This window comes from Sinocyclocheilus anshuiensis, unplaced genomic scaffold (genome assembly GCF_001515605.1).
Source record: "Sinocyclocheilus anshuiensis isolate Anshui unplaced genomic scaffold, SAMN03320099.WGS_v1.1 scaffold135, whole genome shotgun sequence".
Taxonomy (NCBI): Eukaryota; Metazoa; Chordata; class Actinopteri; order Cypriniformes; family Cyprinidae; genus Sinocyclocheilus; species Sinocyclocheilus anshuiensis.
Window position 1 is genome coordinate 1,498,367 of NW_015552564.1, and position 27,553 is coordinate 1,525,919.

At 37.5% G+C, this 27,553-nt stretch overlaps 3 protein-coding genes across 4 annotated transcripts in view; all 3 read left to right on the top strand.

Moving 5' to 3' along the window:
- Positions 1-3,354: 3,354 nt before the first annotated feature.
- On the top strand, positions 3,355-9,934 carry LOC107664812 (zinc finger protein Xfin-like). 2 transcript variants are annotated; one of them, XM_016455484.1, is made up of 2 exons: positions 3,355-3,532; positions 4,883-9,934. In XM_016455484.1, exon 2 carries the CDS (start codon positions 4,907-4,909, stop codon positions 9,854-9,856), a length of 4,950 nt encoding a protein of 1,649 aa, XP_016310970.1. In that variant the 5' UTR covers positions 3,355-3,532; positions 4,883-4,906; the 3' UTR covers positions 9,857-9,934. The 2 variants fall into 2 exon arrangements, with proteins under 2 accessions (XP_016310970.1, XP_016310969.1); XM_016455483.1 differs by having other exon boundaries at positions 3,355-3,521.
- Positions 9,935-21,374: 11,440 nt separating this feature from the next.
- Positions 21,375-25,205, top strand: actc2 (actin, alpha, cardiac muscle 2). The gene is made up of 8 exons (XM_016455485.1): positions 21,375-21,453; positions 22,101-22,245; positions 22,347-22,586; positions 22,955-23,039; positions 23,120-23,281; positions 23,371-23,562; positions 24,568-24,749; positions 24,851-25,205. The coding sequence occupies exons 2-8, from the start codon at positions 22,117-22,119 to the stop codon at positions 24,992-24,994; spliced, it is 1,134 nt and encodes a 377-aa protein (XP_016310971.1). The 5' UTR covers positions 21,375-21,453; positions 22,101-22,116; the 3' UTR covers positions 24,995-25,205.
- A 757-nt stretch (positions 25,206-25,962) lies between these two features.
- gjd2b (gap junction protein delta 2b) overlaps positions 25,963-27,553 on the top strand; it is a 3,067-nt gene continuing 1,476 nt past the window's right edge. The window contains exon 1 of the mRNA XM_016455475.1: positions 25,963-26,249. Coding sequence (XP_016310961.1) covers positions 26,179-26,249 — 71 coding nt within the window. The 5' untranslated portion in view covers positions 25,963-26,178. The remainder of the gene's footprint in view (positions 26,250-27,553) is intronic.

Here is a 27,553-nt window from a genome sequence, read left to right on the forward strand (position 1 = left end):
GTGTGTAGATTTCAATTTCTGTACAGTCTAATCTCTAATTGTCATACCATTCGAATTTCATATTAAGAAATTCTTTTAACCCAAAAAGCTAATTACGCTCCCTTTGAACTGGTTGTCTTTAAAATACAAATCTTGTGTAATCCCAGGCTATCTGTAATCAAAAGCACATTTAAAACTGGAATATAATTTAATTTCATTCACATGTGTTTCTACTTCTTTCTGTTTACAGACATGATGTAATGGCACGGCAGCATGCTCGAATTTCCCGCGAAAACCTACCCGTACCACTCAAATTACAAAACATTATTATAAGCTAACCGTTGTGAATCGGGCTAAAGTAAGGCAATAGTTTTGAACACTGGCTGGTTATGTACTTGCTCAAATATTGATTTCGGATCATTTTTAACCAAATAAAAGTTACAGACTGCAGCTTTAATCTCTTTCATGATGAAATGTTTATCATTTCTTAATTAAAATGAATTGTAAAAGTGTTAGGGCATTAGGTCAAAGTTGTCAGGGTGGTACAACTGTCCTGTCCAATTCACACCATCAAGGGTACATGTTAGAATAAATACACTCATGGAATAACCTGACATTATGATCACAGGAAAACGTATGAATGAGATAATACGTATTAGCCACCAATTTACCAAAACATAAAGCAGTTAGATTTGCCATTAGAGTGTGTTGCTACAGTTTGAGGTTCACAGATACATAAAAGTGCACAGATGCACATCCAGAAAATTGTTCCACACTTCACAATAACATATCCGTACACACACACTGAGGACAGGCTATGGTAATTCAGCTCTCCATGTGGAGAATTACATCAGTATGGGTGTGTGGTGCAGATCCTGTATAAGTGGATGTGCCAGAGGATGATGAATGACTGAGTAAATACCCAGCATCCCAAGAGCCCTGATACAACCAGCCCAAACCCCCATCCATCTGAGCCTGGTCCGCATCACCTCATTTGTCAAGGAAAACCATTTTCTGTGCAGCCGTGCAGCCAGTTTGGGGTTACCGCTCTCTCCCTTCTTACAACCGAGGGGATACGTGGTGGTCTCGTACACTTCTTAGGAATTCCTTTCATGATTCTACGCAGTGTTTTTTTAAGAGATTCCAAGAATTGCATTTTTGTTTAATCGGTAGACATCCCTTGGTCCCTATTTATCAGCTTGCTTTTGCCACTTCAAAAATTATATAGGTCTGCAGGTTCTACTATGCTGTGTGTGTATGTGTGTGCAAGCTATAGGGTAAAAAAAGAGAGAGCAAAATAAATGCAAATAAATCTAAATAATAACAACAACAACAACTGCACGAAAACTAGATTTTTCACACTTTAGAAAATGAAAGCGGTGCATGACCGTGCAAAACTCACCACCACAATGCTGTGGGTTTGGGAATGGTTGCCACTATGTTGCTGTGTGGTTACCAGGGTGGGCTGGGTGGTTGCTAGGATGTTCTTGGTGGTTTCTAGGTTGGTTACTAACCCATATCTGAGTCTCTATGATTCCAGTCCTTAGATATATCTCCTCTGTTTAGTGTGTAAAAATACAGGATAATTTTACTCATTTTATTATGGACCATTTTCACATTTTGGTCTGGAGTGTGGAAGTAAATTTCTATGGCATGGAAACCATAGTAAATATAATTTTTATTTCCCCATTTAGGCCTAATCCAACAGCAAAATAGAACATCCCCTAGTGCGTTTTCACCACTTTCCAAGAGGACAAATAGACAGATAGCAGCAGAGAATATTTTTTTTTATTATTTAATGTCAGAATAAAATACTGTACCAAAAACAGTGTTAGAAATATACATAACATGTATAATAAACAAAATGAACGATATTTACTCGTTCATTTGCAGTACATTGCAGTCTGTGAAAAGTCTAAAAGTATAGGCCTACTAGGCTAGTAGGCTAATAGCACACCTATTTTGAAAAATCCCCAAGCATGTAATAGTGTTGGGTTTCCTTACCTAGCACCACTAATGACATGACTTGAATTTACATTAATAAATGGGATCCACTGCATTTTAATGGAATTACCAGGAAATAATGATGAATCTGGTACAGTCTGTATGTATGTATGAGGTCTTATCATAAAGCCCGTGTGTGTGTGTGTGTGTGTGTGTGTGAATGGTATTTAGGCTCGAGCTCGACACAAGCACAGAGAGAAACAAAGACTGAGAGCCGTCGTCATTAATCTTAGTCAGTGGCCGGTGCTGGCGCAATCTGCATGACCGGGGCAGTGACAAATGCCACTATGTGACTGCAGCGTCCAATCTCCCCAGCTTCATCTCCCGTTAATGTCACATCCATCAGGCCCGAGCCGCTCGCGCCATGTCGCAGAAAATTAAACTGCTTACAGATAAGGGCTAATTGCATGGACAAGCGCGCGGTGATGGGGTGGTTGCACAAACTGTGCTCTTCTTGCGTGTGACTTCTTTGAAATATGCACCCCCTTATTTTGAGGGTGGTTTAAAAACAGGACATTTTTTAAAGCAGTATTCCATTATAATACTCTGAACTTTAAAAACACAGGCTACCTTAAATATCGCAAATAACATACCTTTCGGTTAAAGATTTACATTATTTTCGGCAAACTAAAGAAATTATACACGGTGTAGGCTACTGTGCCTACAAGAAGTATTTTCAATTATTTAAGAAAAATTGCTTTTGATGTTTTCAAATTGTATTAAATGTCTGAGATGGATATCAAAGGATACAACTGCATTTATTTAGCCTAACTAAACTCACCTTATGCATGGTTACACAAAGCTGAACTAACTACATTGCTTTTTATGTCTGTGCCTTGATCCTGCCATACAGATTAACACTGCCATCAAGTGGTGAAGCTCTGTTTATGAGAATTAGCTGTCTGTAATTTTAAGATTGTCAACAAAACATTTAAAATAAAATAAAATAATTACTAATGACGGAACACTGCCTTAATTACAAATCACAAAGCCCTTTCAGCCCTAACTATTTCCTGCATATTATGGGAAAAGTGAGTCACTGCTAAATTTACTGTTGAACATGTGCTCTTACACTGTCAGCAATATAATAGAGAAATAATTTAGCTTTTCACAATTTTTGAAATATGGACATCATAACATTAAAGAATCTGTTTGGATGTGGAATCTATTTCAAAACAGAAACGGTCAAGAATGCACTTTATAACTTTCTGTTAAAATATTTAGCGAGACAGATTTGATTAAAAGGATTTTTGTTTTTTGTTTCTCCTCTATCTGGACTTCACACCCCATCCCAGTAGGTGGCGGAAGTTCACATTAACCTGGTGCCAACCGCCACAAAACGTGAAAGAAGAAGAAGAAGAAGTAGCGTCTGTTCGCAGAAGAACATTTGCGAGGATAGAACTGTTGTTAATGAATTGTTCCTTGTATTCTTGTATTTACGTCGGAAGCCTGTTATTGTCAGTTTCGAACACAAACGTCCGAAATTATGACAAATTGAGGAAATCGTCTTTCGATTTAACATCACGAAATTCCCGCGGGTAAGGTGAAGGTATTGCTAAATTCATTCTTACGTTCATTACATTTCATTAATCTTAAATTTATTAATTAACTTTCGTGTTAATTTCACCCACTAAAGTAAATGTTATACTTATTAGTATTTGCTGCTAATTCACTATTGACAAATATATGTCGTGTGTGTGTGTGTGTGTGTGTGTGTGTGTGTGTGTGTGTCTGTCTGTGTGTCTATGTGTCTATGTGTCTATCTATCTATCGAAAATCAACTATGGTTTTACTACAAATAAAACCCCAAAAATCATGGTTACTATAGTTAAACCATGGTAACCACAAATAAACCATGGTTTTGCTACACTAACCATAGTTTATGTATTTATTTAGTCATTTAGCGAGAAGGGTCTGGCTGCAGCTTGGTGCTTGCACTCTCAGACTTGCATTCTCAGACTTGCACTCTCAGACACTTGCACTTCCGCTAGCGACGTCACTTGCAGTCTTTATTATTTTTTATTTTGTTCTATTTGTTGATTACTTTTTGTTTGAATCTCTCAACATTTTACAACAGTAGCCAGGTGGTGAAGACAAGAAAAATTACTTTACACTCTTCGGTCTTCACAAGAGGAGGCCTTCACGCGACGGCTGCCATGGTAAACTAAGCTTTTTTATACCCGTCTAACAAAATACTAAATTAATTCAGCTGGACACACTTTCCTTATTTTCCTTATTTTCAACAAATGGCCAAGCAAGCGCAGACACTGACAAGATACGCGATACAGAACAAGACCAAACGCGATATCAGCACGTCTCCACACAGTAAACAAAACTAAAATAGTTTAATAGTATTTGTAAAAAAAAAAAAAAAGGTGCAGTGGTTATACAAATAATCAATTAGTAACCAATACGCCAAAAACATGGTTACTGCACTTTTAAAAGCATGGATAATTTTAATTATTAAATTACATATTTCCTTACCATTCTTTCTTTCTTTATTTTCTTTCTTTCTTTCTTTCTTTCTTTCTTTCTTTCTTTCTTTCTTTCTTTCTTTGTTTCCCCCAGTGAATATTATGATAGTGCTTGGTCAGGTTATATTTTCATTAAAAAAAAAAAACACTGATCTGATCACAATTAAATGAATGACTTTGAGTGGCAGAAGTCTGAAATTACTGAAAATGGACGGCACAAATGGCTGCACAGATACTTTTTACAACCTACACGTGATGGATAGGCTTTTCTTGAGAACTAGGTGTCCCAGTCTTGACATCAAAATTGATAAATAAAAGGTTGACAACAATACAAATGGCTTTGTACTTTTAAAAACCAATGTATTTGAAGAATTAGGCTAGATGTGCTTAAGAATGGATGCACTGAAATTGTTCTGTCTTTGCAGTGCGTGAAGAGAATTTCAAGCCAGATGTCAGCTCAGATGCAACTTTCCCTTCTAGATGAAGGAGGTTTGGATCTTCACACTGGACTGACTTCTGCATATTCCTCAAAATCTTCAGATGGTCAGTGGATGGCGAAAAACCAAGAATTTGAGAAGGAACAAGAAGCCATTGTCACAACACAATGTGAGGACAATGATGTTAATGCAAAGGTGTTGCAAAATAAGAATCGTAATGGAAACAAAAGAGTTTATGAATGCCATGTGTGCCTTAAACGATTTGGTGCTCCATCCAAACTAAAAAGGCATTGTCTTATTCACACGAATCAGAGGCCATTTCAGTGTTCCATATGCTTTCGTGCCTTCAGAGAATGCTCTCATCTAAAAGTACACTTCAGATCTCACACCAACCCTTCATCACCTGTCACAACTGCCAGAAAAAGGATATTTCCAGTATCCAAGTCTTCTGATCGCATGTGTACGCTTCAACTCAAAAAGAAAAGTGGATATCAGTGTGAAATATGCTTGAAAAAATTCAGTTTCCCCTCGAAACTAACTCGACACCTGTTTGTTCATTTTGACGTCAAGGCTTACACTTGCACAATCTGCAGAAAGTCATTCAAGCAAGCCTATTATCTCCATAAACATCTCAAGGTACACACAGAAAAAAGAAATGGCAATTCTAGGTTGTGTAGCATCCCGCAGAAGCAAGGGGCCAAATCTCCAACACCTGGAGCTTTTGAATGTACAAATAACTGCAGACTAGATGGGGGTAATGTGTGTTTACCTCAGATATTAGACTCTTTAGAGACCAAAAAGCATGAAAAACCTGAATGCCGAAGCAAGCTTAACCAAAACGTCCAATTGATAAAGTCAAATTCAAGTACCATAGAGATTAAAAGCTCTGACACTTTGAAAAATGCTGAAGTGCAGCTCACAACCTCCAGCCCAGTTTACCTTAAGCACACGCATAAAGGTGTGAATCAGTGCAGCATCTGTCTGAAGAACTTTCCATATCCTTCTAAGCTTGCCAGACATATTTTGAGTCACACAGATGTCAGACCATTTAAGTGCCACGTGTGCTTGAAATCATTTCGATATCGGTGGCATCTGCAGTGCCATGTGAGGATCCACAACAAAAAGGGTCAGAATATAATTGCTGGTCATTTGGAACAGGATTGTACAGTTTCATTTAGTAATGCTGCAAAATCTGAAGAACAAGATGTGCAAATACCCTCACAAGATGGAGCTGAAAACTCTGCTAAAGTTCACAAAGATCAAAATATGGTTATGGATTCTCAAAAAACGAGTGGTGACTGCAGTGATTCAGGTGTATATTTGCAAGATTCCCTTCTAAATAAAGAAGGTTTGGATCTTCACACTGGACAGAGTTACGCATATCCTTCCAAACACTCAGAGGGTCAGTGGATGGAGGAAAACCAAGGATCTGAGCATGGACAAGAAGCCAGTGTCACAACACAAAGTAAGGACAAAGATGTAAATGCAAAAGTGTCGCAAGGTAAGAATTTTAATGGAAGCAAAAGAGTTTATGATTGCCCTGTGTGCCATAAACGGTTTGGTGCTCCATCCAAACTAAAAAGGCATTGTCTTATTCACACGAATCAGAGGCCCTTTCAGTGTTCCATATGCTGCCGTGCCTTCAGAGAACGCTCTCATCTAAAAGTACACTTCAGATCTCACAATATCCATGAGAAGCGGAGAGCACCATCACTCCAGAGCTATAGAGACAATAGTGTGCCCTGTAATCGAGCATCTAAGTCAAATTTAAAACCCTCTCCAAAACAACCAACTGCCCAAGACTATACCAAATCAACAGATAAAGAAAAGTCAACAGTGCACCAAGACCAAAATATGGTTACAGAGAATATGGCATCTCAAAAAATAAGTGGTGACTGCAATGATTCAGGCGTATATTTGCAAGATTCCCTTCTAAATGAAGGAGGTTGGGATCGTCACACTGGACAGATTTCTGCATATTCTTCCAAACCTTCAGAAGGCCAGTGGATGGAGGAAAACCAAGAAACTGAGGAGGAAAAAGAAGCCAGCGTCACAACACAAAATGAGGACAAGGATGTAAATATGAAGGTGTTGCAAAGAAAGAATTCTAATGTAAACAAAAGAGTTTATGATTGCCCTGTGTGCCATAAACGGGTTGGTGCGTCATCCGAACTAAAAAGGCATTGTCTTATTCACATGAATCAAAGGCCATTTCAGTGTTCCATATGCTGCCGTGTCTTCAGAGAACGCTCTCATCTAAAAGTGCACATCAGAACTCACATCAACCCTGTGAAGAGGACACGATCACTCCACAGCTATAAGGACAACAGTGTGCCCTGTAATCGAACACCCAAGTCAAGGTTAAAACCCTCTCCAAAATATCTAACTGTCCAAAACAATGCTAGTTCAACAGAAAAACAACAGTCAACAGTTCACCAAGATGAAAATATGGTTACAGAGAATGTGGCGTCTCAAATTATTAGTGGTGACTGCAGTGAATCAGATGTATATTTGCAAGATTCCCTTCTAAATAAAGGAGGTTGGGATCGTCACACTGGACAGAGTTCTGCATATTCTTCCAAACACTCAGAGGGTCAGTGGATGGAGGAAAACCAAAAAACTGAGGAGGAACAAGAAGCCAGCGTCACAACACAAAATGAGGACAAGGATGTAAATGCGAAGGTGTTGCAAAGAAAGAATTCTAATGTAAACAAAAGAGTTTATGATTGCCCTGTGTGCCATAAACGGTTTGGTGCTCCATCCAAACTAAAAAGGCATTGTCTTATTCACATGAATCAAAGGCCATTTCAGTGTTCCATATGCTGTCGTGCCTTCAGAGAACGCTCTTATCTAAAAGTACACTTCAGATCTCACAATATCCATGAGAAGCGGAGAACACCATCACTCCAGAGCTATAGAGACAATAGTGTGCCTTGTAATCAAGCATCAAAGTCAAGGTTAAAACCCTCTCCAAAACAACCAACTGCCCAAGACTATACCAAATCAACAGATAAAGAAAAGTCAACGGTGCACCAAGATGAAAATATGGTTACAGAGAATATGGCATCTCAGAAAATAAGTGGTGACTGCAATGATTCAGGCGTATATTTGCAAGATTCCCTTCTAAATGAAGGAGGTTGGGATCGTCACACTGGACAGATTTCTGCATATTCTTCCAAACCTTCAGAAGGCCAGTGGATGGAGGAAAACCAAGAAACTGAGGAGGAAAAAGAAGCCAGCGTCAAAACACAAAATGAGGACAAGGATGTAAATACGAAGGTGTTGCAAAGAAAGAATTCTAATGTAAACAAAAGAGTTTATGATTGCCCTGTGTGTCATAAACGGTTTGGTGCTCCATCCGAACTAAAAAGGCATTGTCTTATTCACACAAATCAAAGGCCATTTCAGTGTTCTATATGCTGCCGTGCCTTCAGAGAACGCTCTCATCTAAAAGTGCACATCAGAACTCACATCAACCCTGTGAAGAGGACACGATCACTCCACAGCTATAAGGACAACAGTGTGCCCTGTAATCGAACACCCAAGTCAAGGTTAAAACCCTCTCCAAAATATCTAACTGTCCAAAACAATGCTAGTTCAACAGAAAAACAACAATCAACAGTTCACCAAGATGAAAATATGGTTACAGAGAATGTGGCGTCTCAAATTATTAGTGGTGACTGCGGTGAATCAGATGTATATTTGCAAGATTCCCTTCTAAATAAAGGAGGTTGGGATCATCACACTGGACAGAGTTCTGCATATTCTTCCAAACACTCAAAGGGTCAGTGGATGGAGGAAAACCAAGAAACTGAGGAGGAACAAGAAGCCAGCGTCACAACACAAAATGAGGACAAGGATGTAAATGTGAAGGTGTTGCAAAGAAATAATTCTAATGTAAACAAAAGAGTTTATGATTGCCCTGTGTGCCATAAACGGGTTGGTGCTCCATCCGAACTAAAAAGGCATTGTCTTATTCACACGAATCAGAGGCCCTTTCAGTGTTCCATATGCTGCCGTGCCTTCAGAGAATGCTCTCATCTAAAAGTACACATGGAAATGCATAATGTCCCTGTGAAGTGGAGAACACCATCACTCCAGAGCTACAGAGACAACAGAGTGTCCTGTAATCAAGCATCTAAGTCCAAGTTAAAACCCTCTCCAAAATATCTAACTGCCGACAATGATACCACTTCAACAAATAAACAAAAGTCAACCGTGCAACAAGATCAAAATGTGCTTACAGAGGATGCGAGTGGTGGCTGCAGTGATTCAAGTGTATATTTGTCAAAAGGTACTAGCCCTTTAGAGAATGTTGAGAACAAGGTTGTTTTCTGGTGCAACAACAAATCAGCTTGGGGTCTGACACATAAAACTGACATCTTGCTTGATGGGAAAAAGGCATCTGACATTGTGCCTTTTGGCAGGGTGAGTGACTGGCCACCCAAAACTGACTCATCTCGCCATCATTGTGCTCCCGAATCAAGAACTGAGGAAAAATGGGCACATCACATGGATGATATTGAAGATTGTGTCTTTGTGGACTCTGACACTGTTGTGACACAGTGTGTCCCTGATTCTTATGAGCCCAGTTCTTGTCAGTATCAACAGAAACCTGATGATCCCAGACTCCCAGAAGTTGTTGTGGAGCTTGAGGACATTGAGGATCCAGGTGAATGCTTTATCAAACCTTCACATGACCTCCCCTTTTGTCCTGACTGTAGTCAGAGTTTCCGCACGATTAGGAACTTATATGCACATAATTGTACAAACAGATATCCTGAAGGGGAAATGAAGAAATCCCACCAGTGTGACATTTGCTTCAAATTCTTCAATGCACCATCCAAATTGAAGAGACACTATGTTACTCACACCGGTCAGAGGCCGTTCCAGTGCACACAGTGTCAGAAGTCCTTCACACAGTCCCATCATCTAAAAACACACATGCTGTCCCACAGGTAGAAGGGTTACTCAAGGGTTGTCCAAAGATATGACCAAACCAAAAGGGTTTTCAATTGTATTTCAGTTGTGTGCTATGAAGTTTTTGTTTGTTTGTTTGTTTGTTTTTAAATATGTGTGGCTTTTAAAGTGCCCCTATTATGGATTTTTGAAAATTACCTTTCATGCAGTGTGTAACACAGCTCTAAATGAATGAAAACATCCTGCAAAGTTTTAAATCTGAAAGTGCACCTTGTATAAAGTTATTGTCTCTCAAACGAAAGAGTCGACTCTGAATCATTAAAACGAGTCATCTTTAAAATGAATCCCAAGCCGTTTCATGTTGAAGTCAACATGAAACATTAGCATATTGCCTGCCCACTTGTTTGTATTTTCGCATTGGTCTGAATGAAAATGCAAATTCATTCTTTGCCACTAGGTGCCGCTTTTGGAGCGGTAAAATAGCTGTTTCCCCGGTAAGGCAGTACACAAAGCAGCACTGCCCTCACATACACTGCTTTATCAGGCATTAGGCATGAGGAAATCGACCAATCGCCAATCGGACCAATCACACAGATTAGCGTCACGCAAAGGAGGGGTTTGGAAAAATGAATCCTTGAGCAAATCGTTTGGGAGTCGTTGAGCAAATAAGGTAAAAAAAAAAAAGCATATTATTAGACAATGAAAGTGTTTTTTGACCTTGCATGCATGTCAACCTGTTGTTGGGGATCCCAAAACCAAAATATGAACTTTTCATAATAGGTGCACTTTAAAATAAATTTAGGATGTTTTGTTGCAGTGTGATGTAATCATATATTTGTGTAATGAATTCATTTATTTTGCATAATACATTAATGTGTAAAAAACAAGACAGAAATGTGCAAGTCGCTTTGGATAAAAGTGTCTACTAAATGTAAATGTTAATAAAAACACTGACATTTGGTGGGTCATTTCCCGAGTGGCTGTTCCATTTCTTCTTCTTTTAATTTAACAATAAATAAAGTAATTTGCTGCACTGTAAGAAATGTGCATCAGATATCATTACAACAACACCAAAGTGTTGCATGGCATTTGACCATCTGTTTTAAATTTTTCCGACTTAAAAAAACATTATTCAGTATCTGTTATTTGCAGTACTTCTATGTATACCCACTAGATGGTGTAATTTGCTTTCTCACTGTTACCAATTTACAAAAGTAACGGACACTTGTGGGCCACCGCAAATGTCTATAGCACGGAAATATGTCATTATGGCTTTTACAAAGATACCAATCAGGTTAGCACACTATGGCTGAAATTAATGTATCCTATATAAGTATCCTTAAGCCTATCAACACATTTTATACATGACTTTTCAACTTAAACCTCTTTTTGTAAACTTCTGGAGTCCTTTCCTTCAGTAGTATGGAGGTAATGAGAATTGAGAGTTTTGAGTTAAAGTAGGAAACTAGAAAAAAAAATCCTATGGTTAATTTTATGTCAATCTATCCATATATTTCCTGAAATGAGGAGTTTATTTATTTATTTATTTATTTTTACCTTAGCAACTAATAGGAAATCACTACATGCACCTGTAGGCTTTATTCAAGTTTAATACGTGCCTGTTGTACCTGGGAACAAGTACCTCACCTGACACACTGACCTCTGTTATGCCAAGTTTTAATTGTATGTATTAAACTGATTGGTTTCATTAAAAATATAGGGTATTTTTTTTCATGGGGTTCCCATGCATGTCGGTTTTCCATAACAGATCGTATGAGAGTCTTTATGAGGTTTTGTGTAGATGTAGCTTTGTTTTTACCTGTGAAGAACAGCCTTTATTTGGATCAAACACGTTTGTCCTGGGGGTGGAGGAAATTATAGGGAATTTTGTTTAGTCCTCATGTCACAAAATCATTATGTCACCTCTACTAAACTTTTATTCCCAGAAGAGGCGTTTATCTTGACACTAGTATATCAAGATGTCTTTTTTCCCCTCAAAAGTTTTGGAATATTGCTTATTCAGAGAGAGAGAGAGAGAGAGAAACAATCAACCAACCTAATCCTTCACAAGATACTTTAAATATCAAATGACAGGTCATAAATCTGCTGTGAGTTAGTTGACACTCTATCAGTATTCAAGTTACATTCTAGGTCACCCTCAGATCAAGCTTTGTTCTCATCATTTACATTTCTCTTGAGGAGGTTAATACAAAGTCTAAGCCAATGAAAAGTCTCTGACAGGATCATCAAGTCATTTAGGTCAAATACATTGGTAAATGTCGGCTAATGATGTTTTGTGGTGAGACAAAAGGATTTTGTTTATCCCGTCAAATATATCCACAAATGCTTGTTCAAGCGCCATAATTTCATAGTCATGTATTGCTTTTCTGCTCTTTAATGCATGACCCAGACCAATGAGAGGATATTGTCCTGCCAAGCAGATGAACATTAACATGCAGCCCACAACTGGCAGGTCATTAGAGCAACAACAAAAGGCTTCACTAATACTATGCTGATTCTGATTTTAGTGTGTTTTTGTTTTAAACCTGAAACCAATTCTTAATCATATAGTGACCCATCTAGAATCTGTATATCTTAAAGCTTAAGTGTAATCTTTTCAATGTTAACACGCCTTTTAGTATCCCACTTGAATATGCAGAGACAAACCAAAAGTAAGCCAAACCAAAAGTAATTATGTAGGTTTTAAATGGCTTTGTTTTTCTGAGTTGAATCATGGATGCAACAAGCTGAATAAAATGCAAAACAGTAATATGTATATATCAAGGACAACATGATGGCAAAAGAGTCACTGAATCCATTTTTGAAACTTTTCTTAAAATGAGAAATTAGCTTGAAACTAATTCAACTAATTAAAATTAGTTTGAAAGAACCAATTCCATTTGTTGATTCTGCCAACAGAGCGACAACAAAACTTGTTTTCGAGTCCTTCCCATGTCAAAATCTTGGCAAGACACAATCTAAGTCAAACACACCAGTTATTTTTGCAATTCACGTTGACACCTGGTGTCTTGTTTCATCAGACCATTTGTGCATCCGTGCAAACAGAGTGAAAGGTTAAGATCCATTTAAGACAAAACAAGTGATAGCCAACTAGGTCTTTTGTACTCTTCTGTGATTGAAGTCAGCAGCTGAATATGGTGAACCTCTTGAGAGCAGTTGGTACACTCTGCTAAAGACTGAGCACTGCCTGCAGCATAGATGAAAAAAAGCAATAAAATGTCCATTGTTTAGTTCTGAAAATTATCATTTATATTTTTGTCTTTGGAGTTAATGTCTTCAGCTGTAGCACAGCAAATCATTATGTGCTACAGGACTGAATGGTGTGAACGTGTAATTTATCCCATACTATATCTGAGCACACTGAACTGGCTGTCCAAAACCTAAAAATTGTGACCTTATCGGGCAGTGTCTGAAGGTATTATGCTTTGATGCAGATCCGTATGTCTGTACATTTTGAATCTTCTCAAAATGAGAAGTTGAAACTTTTTAGACCAGGTTTAATGCTGATAACTTCAGAGCTTCTTAGTTTAAAAAAAATCCTTGCTTTAAATCTGAGTTTTTGTTAAATACTCTATTCAACTAAAATCCCTAGAACTCAGATGTTCTCATTTTCCTGTAGTGTTTGCCCATTTGTGCGTGCAGGTTCAAGCGCTCTCTCTGTGATGCGAGGATCTCCTTTCAAATCCCTCTATTACTTTTTCATTCCAACAATGGCAGCTCAGTGTCAATAAGACTGTTCCAAAATAACCTCAGACACTGAGGCAGAGGGCTGCATGTTTTTATTATGAGTCAGTAAAAGAAGTCAGCCGAGTACACCTCTCAGCGGGGCTCTGCCACACTCGGTTTAGGAAGCGGTGACAATGTCAAACTCCCTGCAGGTGACAGGATTCCAGTGGTTTAATTTCCGTTAAGTAGGCCCAGTGATGCAAGGATGCTTGTAGATCAGAAAAATTATATATATAAAAATATATAATAATAAATACATTTTAAAAAATTATTTAAAAAATAAAAGTAATTTAAAGTAAATGTTAAATGACTGCCTGGTGGCAATCTAAAACTTTTTTTTTTCTTTATTTAAAATTTAATAAAAAAAGAGTGGTGCTTGTCTGTGAAAAATTGCTGCCACAATGCTAAGATATTGTGTATGTTGCTTTATGCATTTACTAATATTTTCTAATGTTTAGCATGATTATTGCATTTGATAATCGGTTGTGCTATAGTTACTCACATGTTCTGGGTGATTGTGAAGGAGTATGTGGTTGCCAAAGAGTGTTTTTATCATAGATACAGTATATATATACAGTATATATATAAAAATACATGCATACATAGATGCAACATTCTTCTGCTCCAGACACGTTGACTTGTCCACCATCTTGGAACAGTCAATGTGTCGTCAATCACAGTAAAAATCAATGAGTTTCCCAAGATGCCACAGCATTGTGTAGCTCCAGGTTGTAAAGACTACCGAGGTTTAAATTCCTGAAAAAAAATGGTCAGCTGGTATGCTATTCTCGCCAGCCTGACCAGCTAAAACAGTGGTCAAAAACCTAAAGCCAGTCTGCAGACAAGCTATGACCAGGTTAGAAGACCAGCTAAAATCAGCCAACTAGCTTAGGCTGGTTTCAGCTTTTTTTTGTTTTTCTCAGCAAGGAGGGTCTGGCTGATCAATATACTGTAATTTTATGGTGTGATTGCCAGATGGTTGCTTACTGGCCCAAGTCAAAAAAAGTCAACCACCAGTGTTTATGATTTTCTGTCCCATAGAATAGCTCAAATCTTTCCATCAATGTATGTCTATAGGACATACTCTTTGGCCCCTTTTACCATCTGCCACTTGAATGAATGAATGATGCATTTATATAGCGCTTTATTGTGTATTTTTGTACACCCAAAGCGCTTTACAATAATGGGGGGTTCTCTCCTCAACCATCACCACTTAAAATCCTTTACAAAAGAAGTAATAGCAAGTCAGACAATCTGAGGTATCAATCATGTCCATAGCACTATTGGTGAACTTCTTTATTTGTCCGTGATCAATGAGCAACAGCCAAACCATTAGTCATGTTGTAATACCTTCCTCATGCTGCAAGCCAAAGAGACTTATCTCCCTTCTGGATTGGCACCATATAAAGGTGCTCTTCCCATAACCTCACTCCACATCCACTGTGACCTTGTCCCTATCCTGAAGATTCCCCTCTCAGCCAAGCCTGGGATGAAGTTACACACATAGGCATTCCAATGGTCTGAAGCCACAAGGGTCTCTCTCAGCTGTAGCCCCCAGGGTCTGTCTGCTGGCCCTCTCCTGTGTGTTTGTGTTAGTGGTAATAATAGAAGGTTAAGTGTGTGATGATGCGGGAACCAATCTTTGGAGCTGGGGTGAGAATGAGAGGCATCTCTGAGGGTAGGAAGCCAGGATATTTCGGACAGGCCGGGCCAGGGTCTTTCACTTCAGCAGCAGAGGTTCTGGTTTCAAGGCCGTCCCCTCCTCAAAGCACAGAAACCTTACACCACAAGAATTGACTTAATGTGACTCAGCTCCTCAACTTCACTGACGACCATAGTGGGTCAGGTATTCAAGACTGGGTGGCCATGCGGTTGTTTGGATCACTGAGCTTTGTTGCTGTTGGTTGATTTATAAATGGATCTTTAATAGTACTTGAGGCATTTGATATGTACTGGTGCTAAGCATCACTATTCCTTATATGAAATACATAATTGCTACACATTCACCTAAATAACTATTTTGGCATATGCTTGCCCAAACAGTTTGTCCTATGGACATGAATATCTCAAATCACTGGTTTAAGGAGAGGTGTACTATTATTTTTCTAAATGATCAGACCTTTGCCTGGTGGATGATAAAATGAGTGAAAAGATTCCATGAACTTACAAGGAAACTGTGGGCTAATTATCATAGAGACTTTGGGTTGGCTTCATGTTTTGCTTCTTACTTTAAAAACGCAGATGCCCTGAAACCACTTAGCAATGTCCTAGAAACAACCCAGAACATTCTAAGAACCACAGAGCAACTTTCTAACAACCTCTTAGATCATATTAGCAAAGGCGTTGTAACGACCCAGAGCACCATTTGAGGCAAACAATGTGCTAACAACCACTCAGAATATGTTAGAAAAGTTGTTGCAACCACCCAGAACAACCTACGAACAGCATAGCTATGTGGTAACAGTTATTCAGAACATGCTAGGTTCAACAACAACTTTAATGTTAGCAAAGTTGTTTGCCACCAGAACACCCTAGAAACCGCATAACATCACGTTAACAACCACTCAAAGTTAGCAAAGATCATTCAACCAACCTGAACACTCTAGAAACTGCATAACAACATGCTAACAACAACATAAATGTTAGCAAAGTTGTTTAAGTCACCCAGAACACTCTAGGAATAACATAGCAACATGCTAACAGCCTCGCAAAATATTAAGCAAGTTACTACAACCAACCAGAACAAGGAACCGCAGAGGAACATGATTACAAATCTCAAAACATAATTTTGTCATTTTTTTTGTCATTTTTTTAATTTTTGTCATTGCAACTTGTAATTACCCAGGATACCCTAGTGTGCTTGCCTAGTGGGCAAGAACCTTTTACATTTACTTCCAACCAGAAGAAGGAACCGAAGAGGAACATGATTACAAATCTCAAAACATAATTTTGTCATTTTTTTTGTCATTTTTTAAATTTTTGTCATTGCAACTTGTAATTACCCAGGATACCCTAGTGTGCTTGCCTAGTGGGCAAGAACCTTTTACATTTACTTCAGAAAATGTAAAAATCTTCAGTCATATGCAAAGAATGGCACGACTGTGAATTATAAAATGTTTCCTCGGGTGGCACATCCATTGTCTGTGTGGTCTGAACACTTCCCAGGGAAAATTTGTCACCATTTTGCTGACCTGTAAACAAACAACTAACTTGGCACCTCTTAAGTCTTGGGTTTTACTGTGCATGTTACTCTTTGCTCGGGGAAGACAGGTGTGTGTGTGTGTGTGTGTGCGTGTGTGTGTGTGTGTGTGTTAAGGAGGGGAGTGTGAGCTGTGTCAAACACCCAGCAGCTGTTCCACAAGAGACCCTCCCCCTAAACACACACATACAAACCTTGTCAAACTAAAAGTAACAGGAAGCAACAGGGAGCCGATGCCTGTGAAACAGTTGTTCCATTCTTTTTCAAGTCCTTTTTTCAAATCACAGCAGATGAATCAACACTTGAAAGAAGATTTTCAAAACTCAGGAACACTGGACCACACATGAAAGAAAACTTCTCAAGACATCTCCAAACCTGGAAGGACCAGCAGACCGTAGTATAGTTTCAATATTCCATGGACTAATATTTTTCAGGGGCAGGAATACTGTAGTGATGTAGGAAGCACAGCTGACACAGAAGTCTCGTTCAAATCAAGGAGATTTCAGTTTGTTAATGCAAATTTGCCACTTCACTACAAACTCTTCTCTCGTGGCTTTATGTTACAGGTTGTCAAGAGTTAATAAATGTCATGTTCACTGCTGGGTAGTAACTGATTACATGTAATCTGAATTACATAATCAAATTCCAAAAAATTAAGTACTTGTAATTGGATTCAATTAAATTTTAAAATACTTGTAATCAGATTACAGTTACTTTTTTGATTACATGATTACATATTATTCACAAAATAGCAATAAATTATCCATAATTCTTCTTTTCTCATTTTAAATGTTCCTTTCTAAAATAGCCTACCACTTACATACATTCAGAAAAACTTCCAGTTTTGTGGACAATCACACAAAAAACAGTCACTAGTCACTAGTCACTGACTATATTTACACAGATAACTGAGAGGTCACACAGCATTTGGCAACTGAATCTATAAAACAAATTACATTTTTAAAGAAGTGTCTCAACATGTCAACATTGCATTAACTACTGATGAACACGTGCGTTTTTATTTAAATTATCACTCAGAGGCTTAACTTAACTTTACTTTACTTTACTTAATGAACACATTGAGATTTTAAGGTAATAAGTTAATAATTAAATAACACATTTGCATAGTTCTCTGATGTTGGTTAATGATCACATGACATGCAGGTAAACAAATACAATATTTAATCTTGTTTAGCAAGTGTTTTATTTTGAATACATTTTGTTATTTTAAAATGACTTATTTTAATTTTGCATTTGTATTATATTATTTTATATATATATTTTATTTAATTATTTAATTAGCAACTATTAGTTCCTTCACAAACCCCAGTTTGGGAAATCTTGATGTAATGTAATGTTTAATGCACTTCATCTAATTAATAACAACAAATGGGCTATATTACTTTCTCTTTGTATTTTAATATCAATATGGTACAAGAACATCTTATTTAATCAATGTGATAAATGAGTTAGGTCAAAAGTAATCTAAAAGTAATTAAAAAGTAGTCTGATTATATTACCTATAATGTGTAATGGATTACATTACAACCTACAACTTTTGTCAACTTTTGAATCAGTAACGGATTACAATTTGTAAGTAATCTACCCAGCACTGGTTGCAGTGACACACTTTTGGCATATATGTTTACATGAATGTATCTAAACCATACAAGATAGAAGAAGAAGAGCGAGGGTGGTGACAGGTTATTCCTGTGAAGCTGGCATGAGTTCGACTCTCCACACACAGAACAAGATCACAGAGAGGGTGTGGATTCAGCATTCCACACTCCACTATGAAATGCCTGGCTCTCACCCAGCCTTTATTCGAGATTATGTTTGACACAGACCACTCAATCATCAAACTGTGTCTGGCCTGTACAGTACTGTATCTGGTTATTGATTACTGATTCATTTACTGATATACCAGATCACAACAATTTCGAATATTACAACAAGTGTATTTTATTTGGTTTGCCAGACTTGGATGTCTAATGCATATAAATACAGCTGAGTGCAATGTGAATTATTGAACGTCAGTTCTGTGGGTCATGATGAGCGAGGTTAGCGACATGCAACATGGCTCACATCATAATTATGTAATCATACAGCTATTTATAATATGTGAGTGACAATGTCAGAACATTGCTCAGTACATAGTATTGGATATCTGATTAAGTCGTTTCTGAAATCATAAATGTGTTGTGTGATGAATGTCCCAATCAATTCATTTCAACAAATCAGAATATGAAATGCATCGCGTTTCAGAGGGCCCGACAGCAAGCAACATATACTGTGACAAGACCAGACGGCATTACTATCCAGAGAATTTGACCCTAGTATAATAATGTTTCTCTGCTCAACGGAAACCACAGCTCATCTGAAGACTTATGACCTGCAGCTTTCCTTTTTAAGTAACTAATAAGCACAAGAGGTGTTTAAAGGGCAAAGGAGATGCACGTATGTTTCAAAAAGAGAGATGTCTCGGAAACCATTTGCATAGCCTTTTAAGATTAGCTAGGAACACTGCGAACAAAAGATTACTGTAATTTTGGAATACCGTGAGGAGATGCCTTCAACGTGAATGTTAAACAGAGTTTTGAAGTGTGAGTGGATTATTGGAAGAGCTTCGGGAGAAACAGCAAGTAGATTATAAACGCAACTGCTGGCCATTTAAACGCTGTTTTGTTGCTAAAAAGGGATTAAAGTTTAGGCCTACTGTAAATTCAAAGCGAGTGTATTGCAGAGGAAAGCAAGTTGTGAAGACTGCATTTTCTGGTTAGACTTCATTCTACAGCAACACATATGTAAAGAACAGCCTTGATGATCATGAACATTTTTGGGTATCTTGTCTGACATTGGCATATTCGCACACGTGCGGTTCGAGCAAACATCAAGGTTATTTTTGTAGCAGCCAAATCACCCTTAACACAGCCACAACGAGTTCAAATAGAGGAAACCTTAAGCCCCTGCCGGCTGACAGATGCTCAGACAGAGAATGTTGGGGATTATGCAAAAAGCAGCACGTTACATCACTCAGTAGTCACATGAATTTAACACTATGAGAGGGAACGGTCATTACTGGTAGACAGTGTAGCGCAAATAACATTTCAATGGAGATCAAGACCCAGCAACCAGACATACTTGCTTTTGCCCCCTAAAAAAAAAAAACAGAAATGGGGTGAAATGCTCATACAGGAGAGAAGAGGTGAACTGAGAGGGATGATAACAGCAAAACTCAGCAATTCTTGGTTAAATAATAGAGTTAATAGAGTGCACACCGGCAGTGGTTGGTGATGTGACTTCAAAAATCCCTATTTAACAATCCTCTATTTATTATTATAATTCTGCTAACCTAAGGGCGGTGGGTCTTTGACGTGGATTTTCAAGGGTGCTGATATGGTACTTCAGTGATCTCAGAGTAATCAGAGCAGCTTAATAAATTCATCTTAATCATCGCCTTTAAACGGTTGATGACTCTCAAGCCAAATAAAGTCTCATTAAGTATCTTTGATATCCAGTTCCAGTTCCATGCAGGTAATAAAGCAGACAGATAACCCTACATGAGTTTTGCACTCTGCCTTTCATCTTCCTAAAGCTCAAACACTTCAACTATGATATAAATGGAAACAAATGGCAGGGACACGTTAGATGAAAGGGCTGGCCTGAATAGGGGATGGATGACAAAACAGCACAATTGCATTTTGGGCATCCTGTCTTGTCTATTGTGTTTTCAGGATTTTGCTCAAATTGAATTTGCACAAATGATCATTCGCCCTGATACATTTCTATTGTCAGTCCCCTCTATGTAGATATATCATTATGCTTCAAATTCTGTTTCCAAGACTAAAATATGATTTAATTTCAAAGTGAATTTACTTATCCCAATGTAGTGATATTAAACTGTGTATTATATAAAGATTATGGCTTCTCCAGATAGATAGATAGACAGACAGACCACCAGACGATAGATAGATAGATAGATAGATAGATAGATAGATAGATATATTTCATGTTTTTATTTCGTTTTTCTGATGTTATGATAATTTCAAATGTTAAATACATTATAAAAATGATTACACACAAAAATGTCATTGCCTATTGGCACAGAAAGAAACAACATACAAATAGCAAATACAACATAATGTTGTTTCTAGTCAGTAGTGTTCTTTTCTTTTGTTTATTGCTTGTTTGCCTCTTTTATTTTCTTTGTTTTTCTGAGATACGTTGACAAACTCTTATTTTGCTTCTGAATGAAAATCTCAACACTTTAATATCTACAAAATGGGACATCGTTAAGTGTAAACGGCAGATTATTTGTTGTTTAAAGAGAAAAAATCGCTTATTGTCTTGTAATGTATATTTAGCATGTAACGTGCAGATTTTACGGATGCCGTTTCAACAATGTTCACGGTGATTAATGACGTGCTGAAAATCGTGGAATACCATCACTCGCCCCCCGCGATGCCTCCCTGCGTCTCTTCCCATACATGAGTGTAGGACCGAATGTCTCGCGGGGGTCTCTTCTCTCCGCGCCCTTCTCCGCGCCACTCCGCTCTCAATGGCGCTAGGGCTACCAAATAAGGAGAGGGAAGTCCAGCGGGCGCCGGTCCAGTCTTGGAGTATAAATTGTCAGCGGCTCAAGGCGCTGTCTACCATTCACTCTCCAAGGGAACCAGCTCCTGGTGCAGATCTGGTAAGCACAGCTAAAGCTTTCCGAAATGTCAGACTTCGTTTAATGGGATGATCTTCTGAACGCTAGAATTTAAACTAGGCCAGTTCTGGTGCAATATCACTGGAATTCTAATGCAAATAATTGTCTCCTGAGCTAAACAAACATTTCAGAGGCTTAGAGTTGTCAGTAATGAATACCTTGCTGACTGAGTTACAAAAAAAAGAGTTTTTGCAGTGATGCCATAGAAGAACCATTTTCGGTTTCTCAAAGAACCTTTTATTTAACAGTTCTTAGGTGTGAAGAACTTTTAAATAATCTGAATAACTTTTTTTCCACTATAAAGAACCTTTTGTTCAATGGAAGTTCATGGAATCATACACTCTTGGTTACCCAAAGAAACTTTCAGTGAAAAGTGTGAAGAACATTTTATAATCTGAACCCTTTTGTACTATAAAGAACCTTTTGAACAATGGAAAAGGTTCGACTGATGTTGAAGTTGCTTCATGGAATCATAGATGCCAATAAAGAATTTTATTTTATTTTAAATAAGTTTGGAGAAGAATTTCAGATGGTTTTGTGGTCTATTCTGAATAGAAAACATGAGCTTGTCAGGAATGCATACATGGATGTTCGCAGTATGTTCATACATGTATCTGCTCCTCATTTAGACTCCCAGCTGAAACCATGTGTGACGACGACGAGACCACCGCTCTTGTGTGCGACAATGGCTCCGGCCTGGTGAAGGCTGGCTTTGCTGGAGATGATGCGCCTCGTGCTGTCTTCCCCTCCATCGTTGGTCGTCCTCGCCACCAGGTACAATGGTTTTACAATGCAAAAATGGGCTATATTATAGATTGAATGAGGAATATTACACAGTATGTACTGAAATATTGACAATGTCTCTTCTCTAACAGGGTGTCATGGTAGGTATGGGACAGAAAGACTCCTACGTGGGTGATGAGGCTCAGAGCAAGAGAGGTATCCTGACTTTGAAATACCCAATTGAGCACGGTATTATCACCAACTGGGATGATATGGAGAAGATCTGGCACCACACCTTCTACAATGAGCTGCGTGTGGCCCCCGAGGAACATCCCACCCTGCTCACTGAAGCTCCTCTTAACCCCAAGGCCAACAGAGAGAAGATGACACAGGTAAACTTAGTTAAACATCCTCAAATACTTCACATCCACATGACTCTACAAAAGACTGTTCAAATTAATTGGCGAATGACTAATAAATAACAAATTATATAACTACTTTAAGTATATACAAGTGCAGAGAACAAGTGGTATGTACTATTTAGCATATCTCAACTGCTGGATTGATTTTATCGTAGCAAAATGTAAACTACAGTATATCATTGCTTTTAATCTGCTAAAAAGACGTGGAGATATTCAGATATTATAAACATTAACATGATTTTCTGTAAAGCTGCTTTGTAACAATGTGTATTGTGAAAAGCTCTATTCAAATGAATTTTTGACAACTTGACAAATGTCTGGCATCCTCTAACGTGCAGATTATGTTTGAGACCTTCAACGTTCCCGCCATGTATGTGGCCATCCAGGCTGTGTTGTCACTGTACGCTTCTGGACGTACAACTGGTGAGTATTAATACATGCATTGAAATACTTCATTACTTGTAGGTTTTTCTGGAGCCTTTAAAGATTGTTGTTGTTTGTAGGTATTGTGCTGGACTCTGGAGATGGTGTGACCCACAATGTGCCCATCTATGAGGGTTATGCTCTGCCCCACGCCATCATGCGTCTGGATCTGGCTGGCCGTGACCTTACTGACTACCTGATGAAGATCCTGACTGAGCGCGGCTACTCTTTTGTGACCACAGGTAAGAATAAGCTATGCTGTCTCATTATTAGAGTTCTCAAACCTGTATTGTAATAATATATTGTTAACACTGGAATTATATTCTCCCAGCTGAGCGTGAGATTGTGCGTGACATCAAGGAGAAGCTGTGTTACGTCGCTCTGGACTTTGAGAATGAAATGGCTACTGCTGCTTCCTCCTCTTCTCTGGAGAAGTCTTACGAGTTGCCTGATGGTCAGGTCATCACCATAGGAAATGAGCGTTTCCGTTGCCCAGAGACTCTCTTCCAGCCTTCCTTCATTGGTGGGTGAAATCATATTGATTCCATCGTGTTTTTTTTTTTACTTATATCACTGCATATTGCTCTAAACTAGTTCAGTGGTATGTTAGTATTACTTATGCTATTATATATTTATTCATATTTTGAATTAGCTTATTTTTATATATTTTCAGTTTGATTTTAATTATAGTTTAAGTTTTAGTAATTTTGTTATGCATTTTATTTATTTTTACTTCAGTTTTAGTTTTAGTAATTTAAGTAATTCTACCTGTTTTATTTCAGTTATTTGCCAATGCAATGCCTTTTTTTTTTTTTAAGTTTTTCACCTAATATTTATATTTAACAGCTTTGTTTTAATTAAATTAAAAACAAAGTGAAAAAAAAAAACGTTTTTTAACAGTTTTAGTAATAATAACAATAGCTTTATTTTTAACTAACCAATAATGATTTTTCATACTTTCTAGCTTTTGTAATTTTGTTGTGCTTTTGTGATTTTAATTATTTTTAATTTAAAAGTCTATTTAACATTATTTGTATTTCAGAGTTAGTTTTAGTATTTTAGTACTTCAAACTTTTTATATAAGTTAGTTGCCAAGGAACCACTTTTTTTTTTTTTTTTCACCTAATATTTATATTTAACAGCTTTATTTGAATTAAATTAAAAACAAAGTGAAAAAAAACGTTTTTTTAAGTTTTAGTAATAATAACAATAGCTTTATTTTAACTAACCAATAATGATTTGTCATACTTTCTAGCTTTTGTAATTTTGTTAGGCTTTTGTGATTTTCATTATTTTTTATTTAAAAGTCTATTTAAATTTATTTTTATTTAAGAGTTAGTTTTAGTAATTTTAGTTCGTTCGCTTTAACTTATTTTCAGTTATTTACCAAGGCAACATTTCTATTTTTTTATTTTTATCTAATATTTATATTATATCTTATTTCAGCTTTATTTAAATGAACAAAAAACTAAGGGTTCAAGTTTTAGTTTTAGTTAACAATAACACCACAGTTTTCTTCTTACCTAAGGTATGGAGTCTGCTGGTATCCATGAGACCACCTACAACAGTATCATGAAGTGCGACATTGACATCCGTAAGGACTTGTATGCCAACAACGTCCTGTCTGGTGGCACCACCATGTACCCAGGTATTGCTGATCGTATGCAGAAGGAGATCACTGCTTTGGCCCCCAGCACCATGAAGATCAAGGTAAAACATTTATTCAGTAATTCAAATTTTCTGTCTTATAAATTTAATTCAGTTTAGTAAGATGTTTGATTTGTAACCATCCCGTATCTTCTTTCTCATAGATCATCGCTCCCCCTGAGCGTAAGTACTCCGTCTGGATCGGTGGCTCCATCCTGGCTTCCCTGTCCACCTTCCAGCAAATGTGGATCAGCAAGCAGGAATATGATGAGGCTGGCCCATCCATCGTCCACAGGAAGTGCTTCTAGGTGCCAGGATGCCCATATTACACCGCTGATTATGAATGCAAAGAACAGAAATTCTCAACATTACCTCCACCTGTTACGCATGCAGGCCAGATTATACCTTTATTTTTCCTTGTACAGTATGTTTACACCAAAGTGCAATTTGTTTGTAGTTATTTACTGGATCATAAATAAATTTGTATGTGGATATTTATTGGTTTTTAAATAAACAAGACCAGGAAATTTGTGAAGAAATCTTTTTTTTTTTCCCCTCCAGAAGTGTCACTATTTTAATTTGTCTTTAATTAATCTTTGTCATTTACTACAAGAAATGTAACACTTTGTTCATTAATACAGTGAATACAGGATCGCATAAAAGCCATCTGTGATGGATTCATATTTGCGCCTTCAATTAGCACCCAGTATAAAAATAGCTGTGGCTCTCTAGGAGGAGAAGGGAGATCAGAGGAGAATGCAGCTCATTGTCAAGATGCCCTCTTCAGGCTTATGAGGATTTTATTTTTTATCTTACCTACACTATAAATATGAGCAAACATTGATTGCCCAGTGTTGAATTTTGCAGCTTTAGTTATCAGTTGGATTCTAGCAGGGATATCCCATGTTGCCATTAATTGTTTTTATCTCTCAATCCTAGTGGGTAGTCCTAAAGCGATTACTCACCAGAGTAAGTTCACCACAGGCGTTACCACAGATAGGCCTACCTCTTCATCACCTGCAGGATAGTTCAAGTGAGGGTTAAAGAACTGTTCTTGATGTGAAGAGTTCAGACTAACCTACTCAATCAGTTGTTTACTAAAGTTAGACCGGCATGTAATCATGTTTTTTGCAGAACAGAAAACATAATTTTCATTTATAAACAGTGTGTACAAACATACAGACTTTCAGGGCGGTCGACAATTTTAAAGTAAAATATAGTCTACTTAAAGCGGGATTAGCACGAGCCAAACATTATACTCCCCTCCGTTCAGGCTCAGAGCGACCTATCGTCCTGCTCGCGAGACAGAAAATAGGAGGGCTTTAGACTAATCAGGACCTCAGAGGAGTGCGCCCTCCGGAGCGAGGCGTGGAAGACAAGGTGGACAGCAGCGACTAATCAATGCACTCGCCTGATACTACACCCGCGGAACAGTAGCTCGCGTTTGATTTCACACGCTCCGCTGTGTTATATCGTCTCCGAATGAACAGCCATGGGGGAATGGACAATTCTCGAGCGTCTCCTGGAGGCGGCTGTCCAACAGCACTCTACTATGATCGGGAGGTGAGGAAAAAAGTAGAAAATGTTTATTAATTGCTTTGCACATTAAAATAAAAAATATTGAGGTCATTACGCAGTGACCCTTCTAAATGAGGGCGATTGGCTATTGGAGCTTAATGTGCCCATTGTAAAGGACGGGAAGAATTCAGATTACTGTTGCTGTTGTTATAGTTATTACTGCACATTTTAGACAACAAAGCTGTTGTTCAAAGAAATGTTGTGCGCTTGTGCCTGTGGAGAGAGTTTCAGCACTGGACAGCTCCCCGCGTCAATCTGCACAGTCCAAAGAATAGAAAACCATACAGTTCAAACCTGTTAGCTGTAAATAATCATATCATATACAATAAAGGTTAGATTTAACAGACATTGCGTGCAATTTTACTGTAAAAACTATAAAGTGGCGTTTTTGAAAGTGAAAATATAAATTACCTTAAAAATAACGGTAGAATATTTGGCACAACAATAAATGTACAGTAAATGTACAGTCGCAGTAAATAAATGAAAAGTCACTTTATAATGTACGGTGGAAATCCGTACAAAGGCGTTCACATGTATAAATCCACGCGTGGCACATCACATTTCAATAAAATACTGCTGTTTCTTTCTTTTTTCCTAATCAGTCATGTACATTCATAGTGCATTTTATGTTATTTAGTTAATGTATATAACATTAATCTAGCGCCATGTGTGTTACTACCTTAATATTGTTTTGTGTGATGCATCTAAATGAACATTGCATGCTGAGCGCATTTATATACTGTGGATGCACTTGCTATTTTTCCAGGAGTTTCACATTTGATGAAACTGAATTCATCATGTGGTCTTGTGTTTAACAATATGTATCAGTATATGCAGAGCAGAGCTTAGTACGTTGTAGTTATTGGGATATTAATATTGTCAGATAACAGTATCAGTAGATAGTATCAGTCCTATCTGGAATACTATTCATATTGGAATATTAAAATTAAATCAGTTAATATAGGGTTATGGTTTTTACAGTGAATTTCTAGAAATCACAGCAGAATTTTAATTTAATTTTCTTATATTTCTTTTGTTGTTTTATCGTGATATATATATATTTATATTTATTATATTTATATTATTTACATATATATATTTATTTATTTATAGTGGTGCAGAATTTGCACCCTTAAAATGAAGTGTTGTCAAGGTATTTTTACAGTTTCTAGAGTTTTCTAGAATTTCTAGCAACCACAAATGCCCATTTTTTATTTGTATTTATTTTTTTAATTAATCTATTTATTTATTTATTTATTTAATTAGTTAGTTAGTTAGTTAGTTAGTTA

Bases quoted from the DNA above. Each gene is read 5' to 3' on its own strand.
- LOC107664812 (XM_016455484.1), top strand. From the start codon at position 4,907: ATGTCAGCTCAGATGCAACTTTCCCTTCTAGATGAAGGAGGTTTGGAT.
- actc2 (XM_016455485.1), top strand. From the start codon at position 22,117: ATGTGTGACGACGACGAGACCACCGCTCTTGTGTGCGACAATGGCTCC. The intron at 23,040-23,119 runs GTGAGTATTAAT...TGTTGTTTGTAG, and splicing joins CGCTTCTGGACGTACAACTG to GTATTGTGCTGGACTCTGGA. The intron at 23,282-23,370 runs GTAAGAATAAGC...ATATTCTCCCAG, and splicing joins CTACTCTTTTGTGACCACAG to CTGAGCGTGAGATTGTGCGT.